Here is an 18,252-nt window from a genome sequence, read left to right as displayed (position 1 = left end):
CGCTCAAGACTCCGGAGGCCTATCACGTAAGAACACGTGTGGCACCCTCGGGTCCATTAGTGTCATCATCATAGTCCCCAACACATTGAAATCCACCGGCTTGGTGAGGTAGTCTGTGAATCCTGCGTTCCCTGCTGCCATCCTTTCTTCCGGCATTGCATTCGCTGTCAATGCCATGATCGGGCAGGGTTTGTATCCATGTAACCTCTCCCAAGCCCGGATTTCTGTGCACGCCTCGTACCCGTTCTTCACCGGCATCTGAATGTCGCAGATAATGAGCGAGTAGTAGTCATGACCCCCTTTCTGCACCATGTCCACGCATTCTTGTCCATTTTTGGCTGACTCGTTCGCGAGTGCCACCTTCTTCAAATATCGCTGAATCACCATTCGATTGACATCACTATCTTCCACCAGCAACACTCGGTACTCCTGATCGCCAATTGTATCCTTGACTAGTTTGGCTATCTGCTTGAAATCATCCGAACTCGATTGTGCAACTTCTCTCGCTCGGTCTTTGCTCAGATTTCTCAACTGTGCCGGGTCGAATATCATAGCAAATACCGATGGCTTGACCGGTTTGTGTATCAAGAACGCTTTTCGCCCACTAGCGGTCAGCGCCGTAAAATCCTCAAGTATGTCTCGCTTTTGGTAATGATCTGTAACCACCACAAGTGCAGGGGCTACCGCAGCTGTATAGGTAGCCATCTGTCTCATGAACAACATAATGTCCGAGGTTGCAGGGAGATCAAGAACAATGTGTGTAAATGCTGGAGTTTCTGGCCCGTTCATCAGTTCCAGAAACGATCCAATGTCTGGCTGAGTCGTTACGTTGGCAGCTATCTGGTACGGCACCACATGTTCAATATGCTGCTTGATGGCAAATCTTGCATGAGCTGCGGGGCAGATGATCATAATCGAGTAAGTCGGTGGGTGCGCCATGTCAGCCGTGATCGCGACACTCTGAGTGTCACTCTGGCTTCGTCGAATGATCGGGGTTGTGCTCATCGATTTCTCTGCCATTATATGTCTCTCACTCATGTTGAGGGCGGACCCTCGAGAAGCAATGGAATCGGGGGTCGGTATCAATGAAGAAATAGACGACTGTCCAACGGTATTGATCGAGTTCGACCTAGCTGACATACCAGAACTGTCGGAGGGGAGGACTGGAGGTGAAACCAATGGTGAGGATGACAAAGGTGGAGGCGACAGTGCAGGAGATTGGTGCTCGGGCGAAGCTGAAGGTACGTATCTCGAAAGCCCTGGTGTTTGAATAATTCCGTCAGATTGCCCAGTGGTATGAGGTGATCCCAAAGTGGCCGTTCTGCCATCAGACCGCGAACGTGGACTGGTGTTTAGAGCGGGACTACTGCGAGCTTGGCTACCCCTGCCAACCGGCGCCGGCGATGTCACCTCACTTCCCGCGTGAGCCATCTCGACTTTGATGGAGAAGCTGAAAGTTGATCCTTCGCCGGCCTTGCTCTCCGCTGTAAGATCTCCGCCATGTAATTCAACCAGCTGCTTAGAGAGGAAAAGGCCCAGACCAGACCCAGCATCGTGGTTGGTCCCACCACCAATCTGGCCGAATTGCTTGAAAAGACGCTCGAAATCAGCAGTATTGAACCCCCGACCTGTGTCGACTACTTCAAATGCTATGAAGCTCGCCGGTTCAACGGTTGCTGTCGCACTCACCGGTGCGGTCTTTGGAATGAAGCATCGCATGTAGACTTCACCTTGCTCGGTGAATTTGACTGAATTTCCGAGGAGATTGAGTAGGACTTGTCGTACTCTGAATGGATCACCCCTGACTGTTGCCGGAACATTGGGTTCAAGCAAATAATTAAGTTCCAATCCTCTTTCTATCGCACGGGACGAGACTGTGTCGATGACTTCTTCGCAGAGTGTGCGGACCTGAAACCATTTTGGCACCAGTGCCATTTTGCCCGCTTCTACCTTCGTTACATCCAAAATGTTATCGACCAGCTCGCGTAAATTGTTTGCACTATTTTGAATAGTATCCACTGTCCGCCTCTGGTCGTGGTCCAGCGTGGACTCGACCAACCACGGCATGCTTCCGAGAATCCCGTTCAATGGTGTTCGGATTTCATGAGACATATTGGCAAAAAATTTCGTCTTTGACTCCATCTCTGAATGCACTTTCTCATTCGCTTGATTCAGTTCCCGTTCGAGGGTTTTGCGAGTTTCAATGTCCGTGCACGTGCCATACCAGGAGGCACGGCTAGTAGTCTCCATCTTTCCGGTTTCGACCCGGACAAGTCGGACAAGAAACCAACGATACTCCCCACGCTTGGATCGTAACCGGATTTCGGTGAGATACGAGAGCCGACCATTCTCATCTTTCTCCACGGCAACAGAGTCCTGCTTGATCATGTGATCAAGTAAATTTTGATCTGGCGCGAACAGAGTCATATGTGTGGGTGTAGAAGGCGACGCAGTCTTATTCGAATCGCTGGACGAACTTGTCTGGGGAGAAAGAGATCTTGTTATAGCTGCCACATCGTTCGGAGATAGAACACCGCATTTGTGAAGGTCCTCACGATGAACGTGCTTGGCAAATCCTAATCCTCGGGCATCATCCAACGTTTGTCCAGAAAATGCATGCCATTGTTGATTGACAGCCACAATGCCATCTCCTTCGACTGCTTCGAACAACACTTGAGGGATGGCATCAGCCAAAGCTCGGATTTTATTGTCACGTGCCATCGTAGCCTCCCTTTCGCTCGCCTCGAGATTTTTGATGTACTGCTCGTGAACATCTAGAAATGAGCCGATCCAGTACAATAGCCGACCATTATGACTCAGAAGTGTACTAGCCCGAAATACGAACCATCGGAAGTCGCTGTCGCTATTGAAACGCTTCACCCGAATATAGTGAGTGAATTGGCTTCCAGTCTTGAGTGCATCATTCCATAATCGCACCAAGCCGTTTCTATCCGCGGAGTGCACATTCTTCCAGGGATCTCTCACACGGCCATCGCCTTGGCTTCTGAACGCATCAAACTTACGATTCGTCCAGACGAGATCTCCTGTGCCAGGCTTAGCCAGAAACAATTGGAGGGGTACCGCATTTAACATCAAAGATGAAATCAGTTCAGGCAGAGGCCGTTCACTGTCATCCCTGCTGTCTCGACGCTGTGGAAACCTCCGGTTTATGGAGGAACTGGGCCACAAATGATCGCTGATTTCACTTTCCGAGGCGCTGCTGGCTGTTCTCATGGCGGAGGGGCTCTGTGGCTCAGTCGCAGTTTTACCCGGCGTTGTGCCTTTCTTCGACGCTTTGGCGCTCGAAGTTGACTTTTCCTGCGACCGCTTTGCGTTGTCTGCTTCTTCCTTGACTGCACGGGTACCCGGTGTCAGTGGCTGCTGTTGTTCTGCCTTCTGCCTTCTGGTTGCGAAATAGTTGTCGACCATTTCAGATCCAGTCTTGCCTGGCGTTGGTGGATGCCCAGTGCTGAAGCCATAGTGTTCAACTAGTGGTGTGGATGTCACTGAGCTTGAAGGACTTTCCTTGAAAGAGCCAGGGCTGGCATTGCTTTGGTAACTGAAACCTCTTCCTTTGTCCTTGTCCTGGGCGATTTGTCCACTCAATTCTGCCACGAGTTCGAGCTCTGAACCTTCGTCTGAAAAGGTTCCACCAAGGCCGAATGCACCACCGTGTCGATCTCCAGTACTTCCACGGATTCGGTCATGAAGATTGGAATATTGCTGTGCTAACGAATATGAACTGGCTAGGTGCGGTTGGACTGCTTCCAGGGAATGTCGCAAGCTTAGTGGGTACGGATTCAGCGTCGATGAGAATGACAAAATAGCTATGGGAAAGCGCAAGTTAGAAGCCATTGCACCTCTGGACAAGAGGGGCTGGATCAAGGGGATATGAATCAGCGTCTTTGACATTTCTGCCCCAATTGCGTTTAGGGACTGATTCGCTGACCTAGCGTAGTCGTAAGTCGGAGGATTTTGCTCGAATGCTGTCTCGTCAATCAGAGCGGTTCTCTGCACGAAAAAGGGAGACTCGGCGGGATCGGCACGAGCGGCAGGAGATGGCGAGGGACTCTGCGACCAAGGCGAAGGCTCGGGCTGCTCGTATTCGTCGATAGGTTGAAATGTACGCGAAACCAAGGGATCCTCCGCCCTAAGTCCTTTACGCTCATCATTAGGATCAGAGAGCGGTGTGGGTGGTGCGCTTCGGTTCTCTTTGAGCGCAGATGATGGCCGAGGTGCTTGCTCCGAGTATGCTCTGGTCAGAACGACGGGCTTTCTTTTACCAAAAAGAGAAGATACGGTAGTCCGTACGATGAAAGGATCAGCCTCTGCCTCGAGTGGCTGAATGGTACGGTGGACATGACACCGCAATGTGGACGAAGTTGAGCCGGAAGAGTTATAGGTCACGCCGAACGGTAAGGACTCAGTTTCGGTGGTGGACAAGGAGCGAGGGGTTGGTGATTGCTTTGTCAGTCGAGGCATCAGCGGCAGTGATGCAGAAGAGGGCTCGCCTTGCTCCTTTGGGAGAGTGCTATAAGCGCGTACAGGCCCAGCAGGCCGCTGTCGAGTACCACGAATTTGTGAATCTGGAACAGGGCCTGCTATGGAATGTCTGGAGAGCAATGGCGGTCGACGAGCGGACGTAGTCGTGGATTCGTTGAGTCCCCGGGCAGCTTCAGACAGTCCGCCTATAGAGTGAACCTCCAGTTCAGATGACGAAAGAGAATCAAATTGGGAAGGGTTGGAGTCACTTCCATAGATGTTGAAAGTGGCTTTCTGACCCCAGGGCACATTTTCGAGGTCTGTAATATCGCCGGGAATTGCCAAAGATGCTCTGTCAGCGCCGTACGCTTCAGACAGAATCTCCGTGACGTTGACCCACCACATATCCAGGCCTGGTTCGGCATTGAGCATTAGGATCAGATCGTACAGGTCAGGTGAGGGAAAATTTGGGTCGTCAGGAAGCATCTGAGTCGTTGGCGCCTGTCCGATTGGCGTGGATGCATCAGATGGAGTTGCTTGTGCCTGGGATAGAGCAGTGCTCGTGGTGGAATCGGTACCAAGGGGTTCATTGGTAGGCGATAGTAAAGTGAACGGCTTGTGTGAGGGACCGGAGCGATGACTTGTACCTCTATTGAGACGCAAAGTCATGCGAGGGAACGGGTAGGAAGGAGTTCTCACGGAACCAGGAGTCATGTCAAAGGAAGCTTTAATGGTTCTAGAGGAACCGGTGGAAAGAGTGCCAGTATTGATCGACTCATCCGAACTGGACTCGGTCTGCGAAAGAGGGATGAAGGGCTCTGCGACATCTTCGACCTTGACCGTGTCAGAAGGCGAGGAGGAATTGGATGCTTTCATTTGTTGTTTCTGAGCCAAGGCAAGACTCATCTTGCGCTTCATGCCGTCCATAACGGTGGGCTCGCGTGAGAAGACATTGGTAAGCTGGGAGTGGACAAAAGGCGAAGCCTGTGTTAGGCCCGCGGTAGGTTCTTGGTCTTGCTGAAGAGGTCCTGAGGAGGATTGGTTTTCAAGGGAACGCGAGGAGCGGCCTCGGGAGGGCAGGCCGGCGCGAGGAGGCTTTGTTGACTTCATAATGATTGAGTCTAAGGTGGAGTGGCACAGTCTGACACCGAGGAGTCGATGATTCAAGAACAAACGACTCTTTTCGATGGCTCTGGCGTCTCCCTCAGCCAGACTGTGCCGAGCAGGAAGTCACCTATGTCCACCACCCACTCCCAACTTTCCAACTTGGAGGCAGCCTCGAGACTACCTGGGAGACTCATGGGGACTCGGCCAGCATGACCGTGGCGAATAAAAGGGCGGCGGTTGATCGAACGTGTAATCGCTATTCAAGGGCGGGCATCGTAGTGCATGATCGACGTTGTGAAGATGGAACCGTGGGAGAGTGCTTGTCAAAGACGAGTGTATAGGAGACTGAGGAACGGAGAAAAGATGGGCCGCCGTGACGCCACAAGATGTAGAAGGACAGAGAGTAAATGAGGGAGGGCGCTGGGGACCGTGTAGTGCCGTGGACGGAAAATGTATCTGAGAGGGCAATGACGAGGAAGAGTGAAGGATACCTGGCCAGAAGGTAAGTGGAAGTATGTAGCGGTAGCAGTGGCAATAGCAATAGCAGCAGATACTGCAGGCGTCGTGAGTGCAAGTGTAAGTGGGAGTGAGTGGTGGTTGTAGTACAAGGACTGGTAGTAGGTAGTTGGCAGGTGCGACTGGCAGTGGTAGTGGTAGTACGTCGTAGTGGTGGTAGGCAGTCTGCACAGGGAGGCCGCCCACAATCCACCAGCAGGTGGCTGCCCACAGTCCACAGCTCCACTCACAAACTAGGTACTGGCGATGACGTCGATGGCTCCCTGATGCAGGTGGCCCCCAGGTGGACTCCTCTAAAACCACCGCCCTCCCCCCCACCCTTTAACGAGGACGCCTCCATCTCCAGCCGCTTCCACTGCCAGTACCGAGCACTACAAGGGTTCCGTTCGCCGTACAACTTACAAGGTCCCTGCTCCTGATTACTTCGTAAGCGTTGCGCTGGTTGCTCCTTCCCGGGACCCTCGCCTCACCCTGGCTCAAGCAGGAACTGTATCCCGTACAAAGTACGGATAGGAAGCACGGAGTAGTATCGAGCATCTATGTCCTTTTCCAGCACGGTCTATCACAGATTGAGTCTCTGTGTTGCTGGCGGCACTGTCCCTCATGACTCGTAGACTTCAAGCGGCTGAACTGCAGGCGTCCCGAAAACTTGGTGCATCCGTTTCTTTGCCTCGCCCAAGACCATGGTGCAGCAGGCGCCACTGGTGCTTGTCTTGGATTCGCTGGAGATCCCAGGTAATGATAATGCCCACGCTTCTTGCGGCTCCCTGACAACCTATAACCTACCTGTATGAGCGGTAGCCTCTGGGTTCATGGGTCATGGTCCTTGGGTCATGGTCCATGAGTTACTGTTCTTTAGCTTGCTTGCCTCTTTGATCCCAGTTTGGCCCCTGTCATCTCCCTGCCTGCATTCGGTTGTGCCTTTAGCCACACCCGCCCTTCCCGATCATCCACTCCAACTCATCAAGCACTTCCACACGAGGTTTGTACCGAGTAAAGTTAGGCATGCTCGATGACGAAACCTTGCTGCTGCCATGCCATGACACCCACATGAGGACCGGTGAGTTGACTTACCTCACCAACTTGGGGCGTTCTGCTGATTTCATCTCTAGCAAATCAAATCATCACCATTCATCTATCTCCTTTTCCATCTGCGCGCCTTCTGCTACTATTATTGCAAGAATCCGTTGGCCGCCGCCGTGGCCATGGCCAGCAAAGGCGGTACAACAAAAGGCACCTGTTGCAACTGGACATAAACATCAGTTGAAATGAAACACGCCTCACTTCTGACCACTACTGCCCGCTTTCCAACTGACACTAAGAACCAAAGATAAAAATCACACTCGACGTGTCCCACAACATCCTTCCTTCTTTCTCCCAGCTGTTTCCGTACTTGTGCCAATTACCATCCTTGACGACCGTCAACTGAGTACTCGTAGTGACACAGCACAGGGCTGGTCAAGGCCAGTTTCCACAACAATTCTCCTTCGGAAACACTGAACACTCCTCCTCCTGCAACACTTCCAGGGTACTTAAGAGTACTGGCTACTATAGTCTGAACAGATTGTCTTACTCGTACGGAGTACATACGATAGCCCACCTAACTAGCGACAACAAACCCACCACGCGATCAGCAGGGGAGGTATACCTCCATGCTGCATATCAGTCGATCTGACCCGAAACTCAAACGAACTTCGAACTATCTACCCACTACGCACTACGGCGTACTTTATCCCCTGTTTGTGCCTTCTGATCTTCAAAGGGGAAGCCAAGTTGTAGCGAAATGAAGTCGCCCCGCATGCATGACGATCACTTTCCATTGTTTACTTTGCCAATGCTGTAACTGTTAATTGATGTCTCACGGAAATGTCAATAGTGTACGGAGGCTGCGACGGAGTAAACTAAGATTTCCTTCATTCCAATCCCTATAACATACGTACGCGCAGCAGGCACTACCTCAGGCACTATCTGTACAGTACCGTCCTAGCATCTCATAACTCTTGAATCCACCAATAACTACCTCGCGCCGTTCATTACTCGTAAGTGCGATCCGCATCCGCAGCGATCACCTCAGCCTCAAAACCCATCCTGACTAGTTGCTACTAACGACCAATCTTCGGTCCTCCGTAAGGAGTACTACCGTATCTACGAGTAGCAAATACCAATATATGAGAGTGATCAACCAGCGGAATATCCTTCCCTCGCTTCATGACTCCCGAGCATTCCCAACGGCACCGCGTCCCGTGCACCCACCCAGTGCCACGTGTATACTCGTACAAGTACATTCTATTCCGTACAGCCTTTTCGCAACACCAGTAACAGGCCGTTGCCATTCGCCCCAAAAAGAACAATCCTTCCAAAAACACACAAATCTTGGACGTTTCGTAGCTGACACGAGGATTGTGTACCGGCTGCTCGGGCACTTGCGAGGACCGCGTCGCCGCACGCTTAGATCCCGCTCTTATGGGTCAAATTCGTTGCTCTCGCATCAACGAGACCGTATGAGTACCTGCAGCCGCACAGTGGCACGTGGGATGGGGCCCCCAACCCGGATGGGATAGCTCATCTCTCGGAACCAGGGTTGCCTGGGTGTGAGGGACAGGGGTACCTGGGTAGGTATCACTCGTACTTAGTTTTACTGTGTGTAGTGGTGAAACGCTACCTGGGGGACGGCGCACCACTACTATCTTATCTCGCAATGCTACTGTACCCATCGGTGAGCTCAGGCCGGTACGGAGTCTCTCGTACAGAGAGTGAAAAGATATTGGACGAAGCCTCGATTTCTCAGGCAGGGGCCGAAGTCTGCACCTAGATATGTCACGTTCTTGTGTAGAAGGGCAAGCGATGTTGTGGATGGACAGTATGTACAAGAGTCCTAGTTTATTTTCTCGCCTGCCTAGATACAGGTTACTCTTGGAGATGTGCCTGCATTATGGTGGTGTTGATACTGGGCACTCCGTACAAGATGTATGATATATACAGATCCAAGAGGACAGAGGACAGAGGACCCTGCCAGACCAAGCACCCAACGTTGCCAGGGTATACCGACTTCGGTCCTCAGTCCTATACACTTGAACACTTTAAAGCTAGGCAGTCAACTGCCTAGACTCGCAGGTTTCCGAAACAGCTATGGACTTATATTGGAACATGCGCCTTTCGTTTCTACATGTGTACTTTTCATGGCCCAAGCCCACGAACAAAATTAAGCAACCATCAAAAACGCCGGAGCTTTGCATGGAATCGTCACCAAAAATGTACATACGGGTTGAGTCGGAGCAGATTAGATCGGATCAAATCGTCTCAAGCAGGTGAGCGGCCTTCAGAAAAATTAAGCACCTTCATCCCTAGAGGTTGGGCATTTTGCAGAATGGTAACGCAATGCTGCTCGGAGTTATCCCCTGCGTGAGACTCGGTGACTCTTCGCTCCTGAAGCTAGTCTACCTTGATCGATCCATAGATACGATGGATGAACTCATACGAGGCCAAGAATCCAATGGTTCCTACACGGTGAGTTAGTAAGATTGGCCGCCCAGCACTCCAAGGTGATCTGATTGAACTTACCCGTGAGAACAAACACCAAGAAGCTGATGAGAGCCGAATAGCCCACGTAGAGCACTGCACCAGTCAACCCGCCGAAGCTGACTCTTGTAGCCCAGAAGCCCAGAGCATTCAAGAACACGTAGCCACCGGTCATGCCAGCCCCAAAGAATGCTCGCCACTGCCATCGATAATCTTCGGCACAGAGCAAAAAGTACACCAGTAGAATCGTCGTGCAGGCTGACGTGACGACCAGAAGCCCGTAGCAGATGAACAAGAATCCGAACATGTAGTAGATTTTGCTCGTCCATAGTGATGTCATAATGAAATACAACTCCACGAAAATGGCACAGAACGGCAGAATGCCGGTCAGAAGTAGTGATGGCAATGTTCTGAGTGACCTGGAGACAGGTGGTATTTGTCGAGGGATCTGGTTAGTCCGAGTGGGAGATTCAACAGCTGGCTGCCGGAAACCGTACCAGGAGCCCACCAAACTGAGAGGGACACTGATCAAGAACCAAATGGCAATGATGGCCAGCATGGTAGTCAAAGGGACCGCACCACTAGATCCCTTGGCCCAGACGAAGAGATTGAGGAAAAAGAAGACCAGGAACACGGTGCCTGGCACAAATATCGGAGTGAGTGCCATGTTGAGCTTCCATTTCTCACCGCCGAAGCCCTTGTACGTCCGGGCTGAGAAGTATCCACCGATGCAGCTGAACAGGATGTAGAGGAGAAGGCTGATGGTAGTCAGCCAACCGCGATTCGAGGGTGATAGGAAGCCCATCATGGCAAAAGCGACCGTCACACCGGTCATGACAAACAATTGAGCACCACTGCCGAGCAGAACGCTCAGCATCAGCGCATGTGGAGGGCTACGAAACACATCTCCGTGCACCAGTTTCCAACCGGAGTCTTCTTGAATATCCTCCTCAACAGCTGACGTGCCCGAGAGATCATCCAAATTGATATTTTCCAAGCGGTTGTATCTCGCAATATCTTTTCGCAGTGCCCTGACCAGGACCGTGCTGACCATGCCAAGGAGGAATATCACAAACACCGTCGAGTTGATGAGTGAAAACCAATGGATCTTTGGATCGATTATATGCAGGTACTTATCCCACCGAGTCGCCCAAGCCGTTGATGATGGCCGCCAGTATACACTGTATGTGTATGTCACTCCGGTCTCACCTTTCTCCTTCAGGGTGAGTGCGTTAGAAGAAGTGGCACACTCCGCCTTGCCGCCCTCGAGATATTTACTGCCCGAATATGATTGTGGCTGAACTAGAACTCCGACAACACGGTATTTTGTGCCGCGCAGACCTGCCATGTGGTAATCAATGATGATGTCCCAATGGTTATGTAGGATTTTAGTTCCATCCTCTTTGACCTTCCCCAACGGAAATCCGGGGCTCGAAAAGCGCTCATGTGTCAGGGGATCCTCTCGGAGCTCAGCTGCTGGTAGGCCATCGACTAAAAGATTGACATTGTACGCCTCTTGAATGCGAGAGTTAACAAATTTTGCAGCCCTCTCATCGAACTGATTGCTCTTGCAGGCAACTTTGCAGGTTTCGTTCTGGCCCATTCGTAACTCGAAAGGGGAGGTTCGTATGCGGTCGCCAAAGATGATGCTGCCTAGCGATTCTCGCACCCACTGAGGTCCTCCTTCCGGTCGGCAAAACCGGAAGGCTGGGTGGTAATAGTCGTACGAGACCACAGCGTGGATCTGCTCATCATGTCGTGATATTGAGGGTGTCAACGCATTGACGGTGATAGGGACTCGATCGCCCAGTGAATACGAGGATGGGGCGACGCCGGGGAGGTAGAATGCGCTGGAGCGCTGGAGAAAGATTAAGCACAGAAGTGCTGAAGACAGTAGTTGTAACATCGCAATGGGATATATGTTTGCGGATCAGGAGAGAAAGGTAGTCGATCGAAATATGGTACTTGCAGAAATGCGGGCAGCCTGCTTGGAGAAGGCAAGTCACCTTCCATGCATCTTGGCTATCACAAGGTATACGCAAACAAAACGGGCAGCGGTAAAGAACACCGCGGCGGGTAGGTCCAAAGATCAATTGATTAACACCGAAATATTTACTACTCAGTCTCTTCTTGGGTCTATCCATGTCGAGACCGCGCCGTCAGTCGCGCCTTAACTCTGGGGAGCCGGGCTTGGCACTTTTCGACAATACCGCATTCGGTTTGCATCACTGCTAGCGAGATTCTAGAGAGATGATGGGGGTATGAGACACGTTTAAAAGGGGCGTAAATATAAGGAAAGAGATGATCTGGCCAGGAGAATGAACCTATAATAATTACTCATTGATTTGGTAATCCTAAAACTCACACGTGAACGACGAAATGATGCCAAAGAACGCTAATAGAGCCCTGCAAACGAGGAAATGGAACAGGTCACTTAACCAACGACTCTATCTACTTGTAATACTCTGGTGCCACCCAGGTGCCCATCTCGTTGATTTCTGTATTTCAGCCCAAGCCCTTTTTGGGCGGCCGAAGACGATTTTGTACATCTGTTAGGACCATAAATGAAAATGCGATCAGGTCAGCTATTATACTGCGCTATGATGTTATCGCAGTGACGGCAGCCGCAGAACTTGTCCCGTTGGACGTTGCTCATTGTCAGTTCGCCAAACACCGTTATGCTGAGCAATAGTTGCTAGTCCAGATCACTCGTCTCCCGCACGGCTGGCTTTCGGAAAGTCCTTCATCTCACAGCCATCGAGTTTCACCAGCCCTTTCCTTTCCATCGCATCATGTCTCTCTTACAGTCGCACAGGTCGATCCACCCAGAATGCGGCACCTCAAAAGTAGTGCATGGGACACTCCGTCGCAAAGCGCCAATTTCTTGATTTGCGTTTACATCCAGGAGAAAGAACCAAATCAAGTTCACAAAAGAAAAACGTTGGAGGAAAAAGCCATGACCCAGTTTCTATCATCACCACTGGCATCGCCCTCCTCATAATATGTTCATTCGATCGTACGTCAATAAGCATGCACGAGTATTCTCGAAGTCATCATCGTCATCATACCAGGCCGTCATATAGCGACAAGGCTGAGACGATAGTTTCGTCCCGTTTGCTGCCTTCCTTGAATTCGGCCATATCGAGACTGCCATTCTCGTCCTTATCCATCATTCTGAATATCTTCCGGACTCGTTTCTCCGGGGTGTCCTCGTCCTCGGGCAATTTGACCATTGAACCGACCTGAGAAAAGCGGAGGATTGTGTCAGCCGGGCGACCCATCGGTAGAACCAGACCGATTCAGCATCCCAAGAGATACAAACTTACCATCTTGTAGATAGCCTCAACGATGGCCAGCATTTCCTCGTAGCTGATCTTTCCATCGCCATCGATATCGTAGAGCTGGAATGCCCAGTCCAGCTTATCCTCCATCTTGCCGCGACTGGTCACACTGAGCGCGCAAATGAACTCCTTGAAGTCAATGGTGCCGCTCTTATCAGAGTCGAAGACTTTGAAGACGTAGTCGGCAAAGGAACTAGGATCGCCAAATGGGAAGAACTGTCTATAGATCTTCTGAAATTCCTCCTTGGTCAAGGTACCCGAAGGGCAATCCTTCAAAAATCCTAAGCATGTTCAGCCGCCAGCACGAAACCGAGGAGCGATTATTTCGGGCCCTACCTTTATACCATTGTTGCAACTCTTTCTTATCAAAGTGCGTCGACTTTTGGAGGTCTTCTAGTTGTTGGGGTGTTAACTTGGACTGTCTAGGAAGCAGTGTCAGTTGGATGGTTTGTTTGATGGTAGCGGGATCAGCCGAAGGGTCGGACTCACTTTTGACCCATTCTCAACCCTCCTTAGGCCTTGCGGCCTTTGTCTCAAGTCAAACAGAATCAAGGACGACTGTCTAGAGGAAGTCGAGTTGTCTTGTGTGGCGGGTTCGTGGCCGCAGGCTGGTGTCGGAACGGAGTTTGTGTTGTTGCGATAGCGGGGCACTGGGAAAATGAGGAAGCAGTCGACTCGAGCGCTTTAGGATTTGGGGAGATGCGAGGTTGGATGTTGGTCAAAGGACGGCAGATCTCAAGGGAGTGAGGTATACGCAGGACAAAGGAGGCTGAATGTCAGTTACAGAGAAAGGGAGTCGTGCAGCGAGAAAGGCAAAAGAGAGGGTCGCTCAGGTGGAAGGCAAACGCTGGAGCCGCTTGGGGCAAACAGAGGAAGTTAAGTCAATACTGCAAGCGGGTGCTGGTGTGCGTAATACCGAGTCGCCGTAAGGCAAGATGACCACAATACTAAATGGGGTGCCCGGACAGGGTGCTCACTTCAACCTCCGAGATGCAGCTGGTCCAGTCACCGGCGCCTAAGTCCAGGTACGAAAGTAGTTGGTTGGAAACAATTTGTAGAGACTTGAGCGCATTAGTGTGTGAAGTCAGGGTGGGGGAACACCGAACGGGTATGTAGAACGCTGGTCTCAGACAAGACCCAAACTCACGCTCACGAAGAAGCAGAAGGCGAAAAGGGCAGGAGATTGGGACAAAGCAGATCGGACGCTTGACGCTTGACTCTTAGCCAGCCGCATCCAAAAAGGGCGCCCCGGAGAGCGATTATTGTAGCCGCAAAAGGCCCCTCGTTGCATCAGGTAAGCCAAAAATCTTTGTTAATTCTCAGGTCTAGAACTCGGCTGCACGACAAAAGCTTGGAGTCATGTAAGCACTTGGAGGATTTAACTAGGTGGGTTCTTAGTATCCGGACGGAGGCCTCGGTCATGCCACGCACTGCCTCCTGCCTTGGACCTTCCATGCTTTACCGCCCCCAACTGCCAGGGGTCCAGGGAGCGACGAGATAGTGAGTCTGTTGACCTTAACTCCTTGCTCCTACGCCTAAGTCTGTGGTCCCGGCCTATGCCCTGGTGTCTCTCTATTCTAACAGAGCCGCCTGGTTAGTGTACAATACATCCACCACGTTGCTGAGTTTCTCAATTGTCTCCAATGCGGCATCGTAGCCGGCATCACGTTCCACCTCGTCATAGACAATCAAACATCCTTCTCCCTGGTCCAAAACACCAATAATGACCTTGTCGAGGATCATTTGTGATAGTTTTCTTTCCACTTGTTGAGTATCGAGGCCCACCATCTTGGCGACATGGTCGATCTCTACCTTGCTGAATGGTTCAATCACCTTGATCAGATTCTGTTCTAGCATAGCATCGTATAGTCGTCGTAGGTGATTGCGGATGAAAACATCACTGCCCAATTCGTATCGATAGCTAGAAAGAGCTTGCTCATACTCCTCCAGGGATCGATTCGAATGAGCTCTAGCCACTGCCTTCATCGCTTCCAGATTAGTGCCAGCATATTTCAATGCCTGCTTGGAAGACAGTAGCGAGTTGACATCATCCACCAGGTTCAGCATGATCTTGCACAGTAGCATGTACTGCAAAGCCGACGTTGCGCGAGCAGTGTCATCTTGAGCATGGTATCCATCCAGAGCCTCGATGAAATAGGAGAATGCCGTGTTGAAATCTTTGTCCTCGGCGTGCAGCATTCCACTCTGCATGTCCAATCCCGCCTGGAGAAGAGGTGGAGTGTAGACTGAAGCCGCTGATGTTCTTGCTGATGTCAACGCAGCCCTAGCCTTGGCCTGGTTCGTCAGGGCATGATAGACTCTCGATTCCAGCAACTGCACTTCAACCAGGACCAGCTTATCATCGAGCCTCTTCAATTCTCGCAACAGACCGTTGATGAGGGTCAGAGCATCGTAGTAAGCCTGCTTCTGCATGTAGAGACTGACGAGCCTCGTTTCCAGGTTTTGTCGGAGGAACGATCGTTTTTCGGAATTGGCCCAATCGATACATGATTTGGTGGTGGAAATCTGTATTTCGAGGGTGTCTGGGATTTCGGTGAAGAAGTCAAGGAGTTGTCGTACTGGAAAGGTCATTAGCAAGATAGACCGAAGTGACTGACTGGTTGATCCAATCGTTACCTAGTTTGGCCGTCTTCGCTTTAGCAAAGGATGATAGTGTCGATCTGCTCGTCTTGACCAGTTCGGCAAGATCGTCTGTCCGTTTGTTGTCTCGATAGAGCTCCCCAAGCCCAACAAGAGCATTCTCATAGTCTTGAAGGGCAGCCTGATTGGAGCCCGGGGATTTGGCCAGGACTTCTTTGTACACACCTTCGGCTTTTTGAGGATCGGATTTGGCCAGAGATTTGGCCTCTTCGACCTTGGAAGGAGGAGGGGCCATGGTGCAACAGGAGATGAAGAAAGCAGTGAGAAGCTGAGGAGAATTGAGGTGGTGAGGAATGAAGAAATCAAGAGACGCGAAGGGCAGAGTTGGCGACGACGATATTATTGTAGATGCAGACGTAGGCACGGGAACATGACGCTAGGTTGGAGTTGACCCAGAGTTGTAGGGATCCAGGGGATGACTCAGCCTGAGGGCGCCTGCGCTGGAGCCAATTTGAGCCTCCAACAAACCGCTCTCTGAGCCCAGCCTTGCCTACAACCACAAAGCCACACCTGCCACCTGTGCTGCGTACCTGCACCTGCAACTGCGGGCACCTTCCTCCTCCTCTGCCCCACAAAAAAGTTGAATTGTCTTTCTCCAAATCAATACGCTTTTCTCCCACCTTCAAGTCACAAGATCCTCACCGCAACAATACAATGCCACCGTCAATATGGTATGTGGAATTCCTTGTCCCCTCCCCCGGTGCCTCTGCTAACATGCTTCTCCTAGAAAATAAAATCTCTTACTCGGCCTGCAGCGCCGCCAGGTGATGCCGTTCGTCAACCGCGAAACCTTGATCCCGCACATCATCCCTTTGAAAGGGCCCGCGAATATACAAGAGCTCTCAATGCCGTCAAGATGGAGCGCATGTTCGCTGCTCCTTTCATCGGTCAACTCGGTCAAGGCCATGTCGACGGCGTCTATTCCATGGCAAAGGACCCAGGATCGCTAGAGAGACTTGCAAGTGGTAGCGGCGACGGGGTGGTCAAAGTATGGAACTTGACCGGTCGTGACGAAATCTGGCAGGCAAGAGCACATGAAAATGTTGTAAGGAGTGTTTGTTGGACCCCTGACCGAAAACTACTCTCCTGTGCCACCGACAAAACCATTAAACTATGGGATCCCTACAATTCCGAAACCAATACAGCTCCATCTGCCACTTACCTTGGTCAAGGCGCTTTCACCTCCCTCTCCCATCATCGCGATCATTCATCCTTCGCAGCCTCTTCCAGTTCAATATCAATCTATGACTTGTCACGGCCCTCTTCGGGGCCTAGCCAGGTCCTACGATGGCCCACCTCTACTGATACCATTACAGCAGTCTCTTTCAATCAAACAGAGACCTCGATTCTTGCCTCTACTGCTCTGGATAGAGCTATCATCCTTTACGACCTTCGCACATCTTCACCTCTGGCAAAAACAACTCTTCGTTTCGCCTCGAATGCGATTTCATGGAATCCCATGGAGGCTTTTAACTTCGCAGTGGCCAATGAAGACCACAACATTTACATTTTTGATATGAGGAAACTTGATAGGGCATTAAACGTTCTGAAGGATCATGTTGCTGCTGTTATGGATGTTGAGTTCAGTCCAACTGGAGAGGAGTTGGTAAGCGCTTCGTATGATCGTACCATTCGTCTATGGAACAGGGATCGAGGCCATTCCAGAGATGTTTACCACACCAAGCGTATGCAAAGAGTCTTCTCTGCGAGGTTTACGCCCGACAACAACTACGTTCTCTCCGGCTCCGACGATGGCAACATCAGGTTGTGGCGCTCTAATGCTTCCAGTCGCGCGGGAGTAAAGTCAGCCAGACAACGGCAAAAATTGGAATATGACCAGGCTCTAGTCAAAAGGTATGCACATATGCCCGAGATTAGACGGATTAAGCGACATCGACATATACCAAAGACCGTCAAGAAGGCGGGTGAGATCAAAGGAGAAGAACTCAAGTCAATTAAACGGAAGGAAGAGAACGTTCGAAAGCATAGCAAAAAGGGTGCAGTTCCCCGTCAAAGTGAAAGGGAAAAGATGGTTCTGGCGGCCGAAAAATAATTGTGACCTACTATGGGTACGAAGGCGGATACAGAATTTGTCGTGCACGAAGCCATGAAATGTTAGCGATAAGTCATGATGGTCGGCGTTTTGAGCTGGCTGGGCTGGCGGGTTTACTAAAGATAAAGAGTACATCAACAATCAAGAGCTCAACCTGACTACCATGTACGCGTGATAGCACAAAATCACTGGACTGTAGGCTCAGACAGGTTTTGAGTCCTCCCTCGGTAGTATTATGGAGAGGATGCAGAAGTGGCAGCCTTGCAAGGTTGACGAGGCTCTTGTCTCAGCCAATCAACATCAGAAATTTAGAAGGCTAAAATCCCTTTTCGGACCTCAGTCATGTTTACTTTCTCTCTCTGTGCTCACAATCCCACCTTATGCCGGTAAATACAAAGTGTCCTATTGTCAACAATCAAAATGGATCATACGAAGAGAGCATTTGATCTCAGGACACTTTAAAGAGCGATAGCAGAAACAATTGTGTCCTACTGGAGTCAAACAATCCTGAGCAGCCAGGAATCAACTACAATTCACCCACTTCTAATATCACAACATCAATCTCTCATGTGC

The 18,252-nt window shown here is 50.9% G+C and overlaps 5 protein-coding genes across 5 annotated transcripts; 1 reads left to right on the top strand and 4 right to left on the bottom strand.

Annotated features, from left to right (window-relative positions):
• Positions 1-3: 3 nt before the first annotated feature.
• A1O9_02051 (uncharacterized protein) lies at positions 4-5,409 on the bottom strand (the record flags this gene model as incomplete). Its single annotated transcript, XM_013407626.1, has 1 exon — positions 4-5,409. One exon carries the CDS (start codon positions 5,407-5,409, stop codon positions 4-6), a length of 5,406 nt encoding a protein of 1,801 aa, XP_013263080.1.
• Positions 5,410-9,537: 4,128 nt separating this feature from the next.
• On the bottom strand, positions 9,538-11,530 carry A1O9_02050 (uncharacterized protein; the record flags this gene model as incomplete). Its single annotated transcript, XM_013407625.1, has 2 exons — positions 9,538-9,605; positions 9,667-11,530. 2 exons carry the CDS (start codon positions 11,528-11,530, stop codon positions 9,538-9,540), a joined length of 1,932 nt encoding a protein of 643 aa, XP_013263079.1.
• A 1,156-nt stretch (positions 11,531-12,686) lies between these two features.
• A1O9_02049 (calcium-binding protein NCS-1) lies at positions 12,687-13,465 on the bottom strand (the record flags this gene model as incomplete). The annotated part of the gene is made up of 4 exons (XM_013407624.1): positions 12,687-12,866; positions 12,951-13,246; positions 13,302-13,387; positions 13,455-13,465. The coding sequence occupies 4 exons, from the start codon at positions 13,463-13,465 to the stop codon at positions 12,687-12,689; spliced, it is 573 nt and encodes a 190-aa protein (XP_013263078.1).
• A 1,072-nt stretch (positions 13,466-14,537) lies between these two features.
• Positions 14,538-15,861, bottom strand: A1O9_02048 (26S proteasome regulatory subunit N6; the record flags this gene model as incomplete). The annotated part of the gene is made up of 2 exons (XM_013407623.1): positions 14,538-15,544; positions 15,603-15,861. The coding sequence occupies 2 exons, from the start codon at positions 15,859-15,861 to the stop codon at positions 14,538-14,540; spliced, it is 1,266 nt and encodes a 421-aa protein (XP_013263077.1).
• Positions 15,862-16,482: 621 nt separating this feature from the next.
• On the top strand, positions 16,483-17,679 carry A1O9_02047 (uncharacterized protein; the record flags this gene model as incomplete). Its single annotated transcript, XM_013407622.1, has 1 exon — positions 16,483-17,679. One exon carries the CDS (start codon positions 16,483-16,485, stop codon positions 17,677-17,679), a length of 1,197 nt encoding a protein of 398 aa, XP_013263076.1.
• Between the last annotated feature and the right edge of the window lie 573 nt (positions 17,680-18,252).

Source organism: Exophiala aquamarina, assembly GCF_000709125.1.
Source record: "Exophiala aquamarina CBS 119918 chromosome Unknown aczIA-supercont1.2, whole genome shotgun sequence".
Taxonomy (NCBI): domain Eukaryota; kingdom Fungi; phylum Ascomycota; class Eurotiomycetes; order Chaetothyriales; family Herpotrichiellaceae; genus Exophiala; species Exophiala aquamarina.
This window is presented reverse-complemented; position numbering and strand designations above follow the sequence as displayed.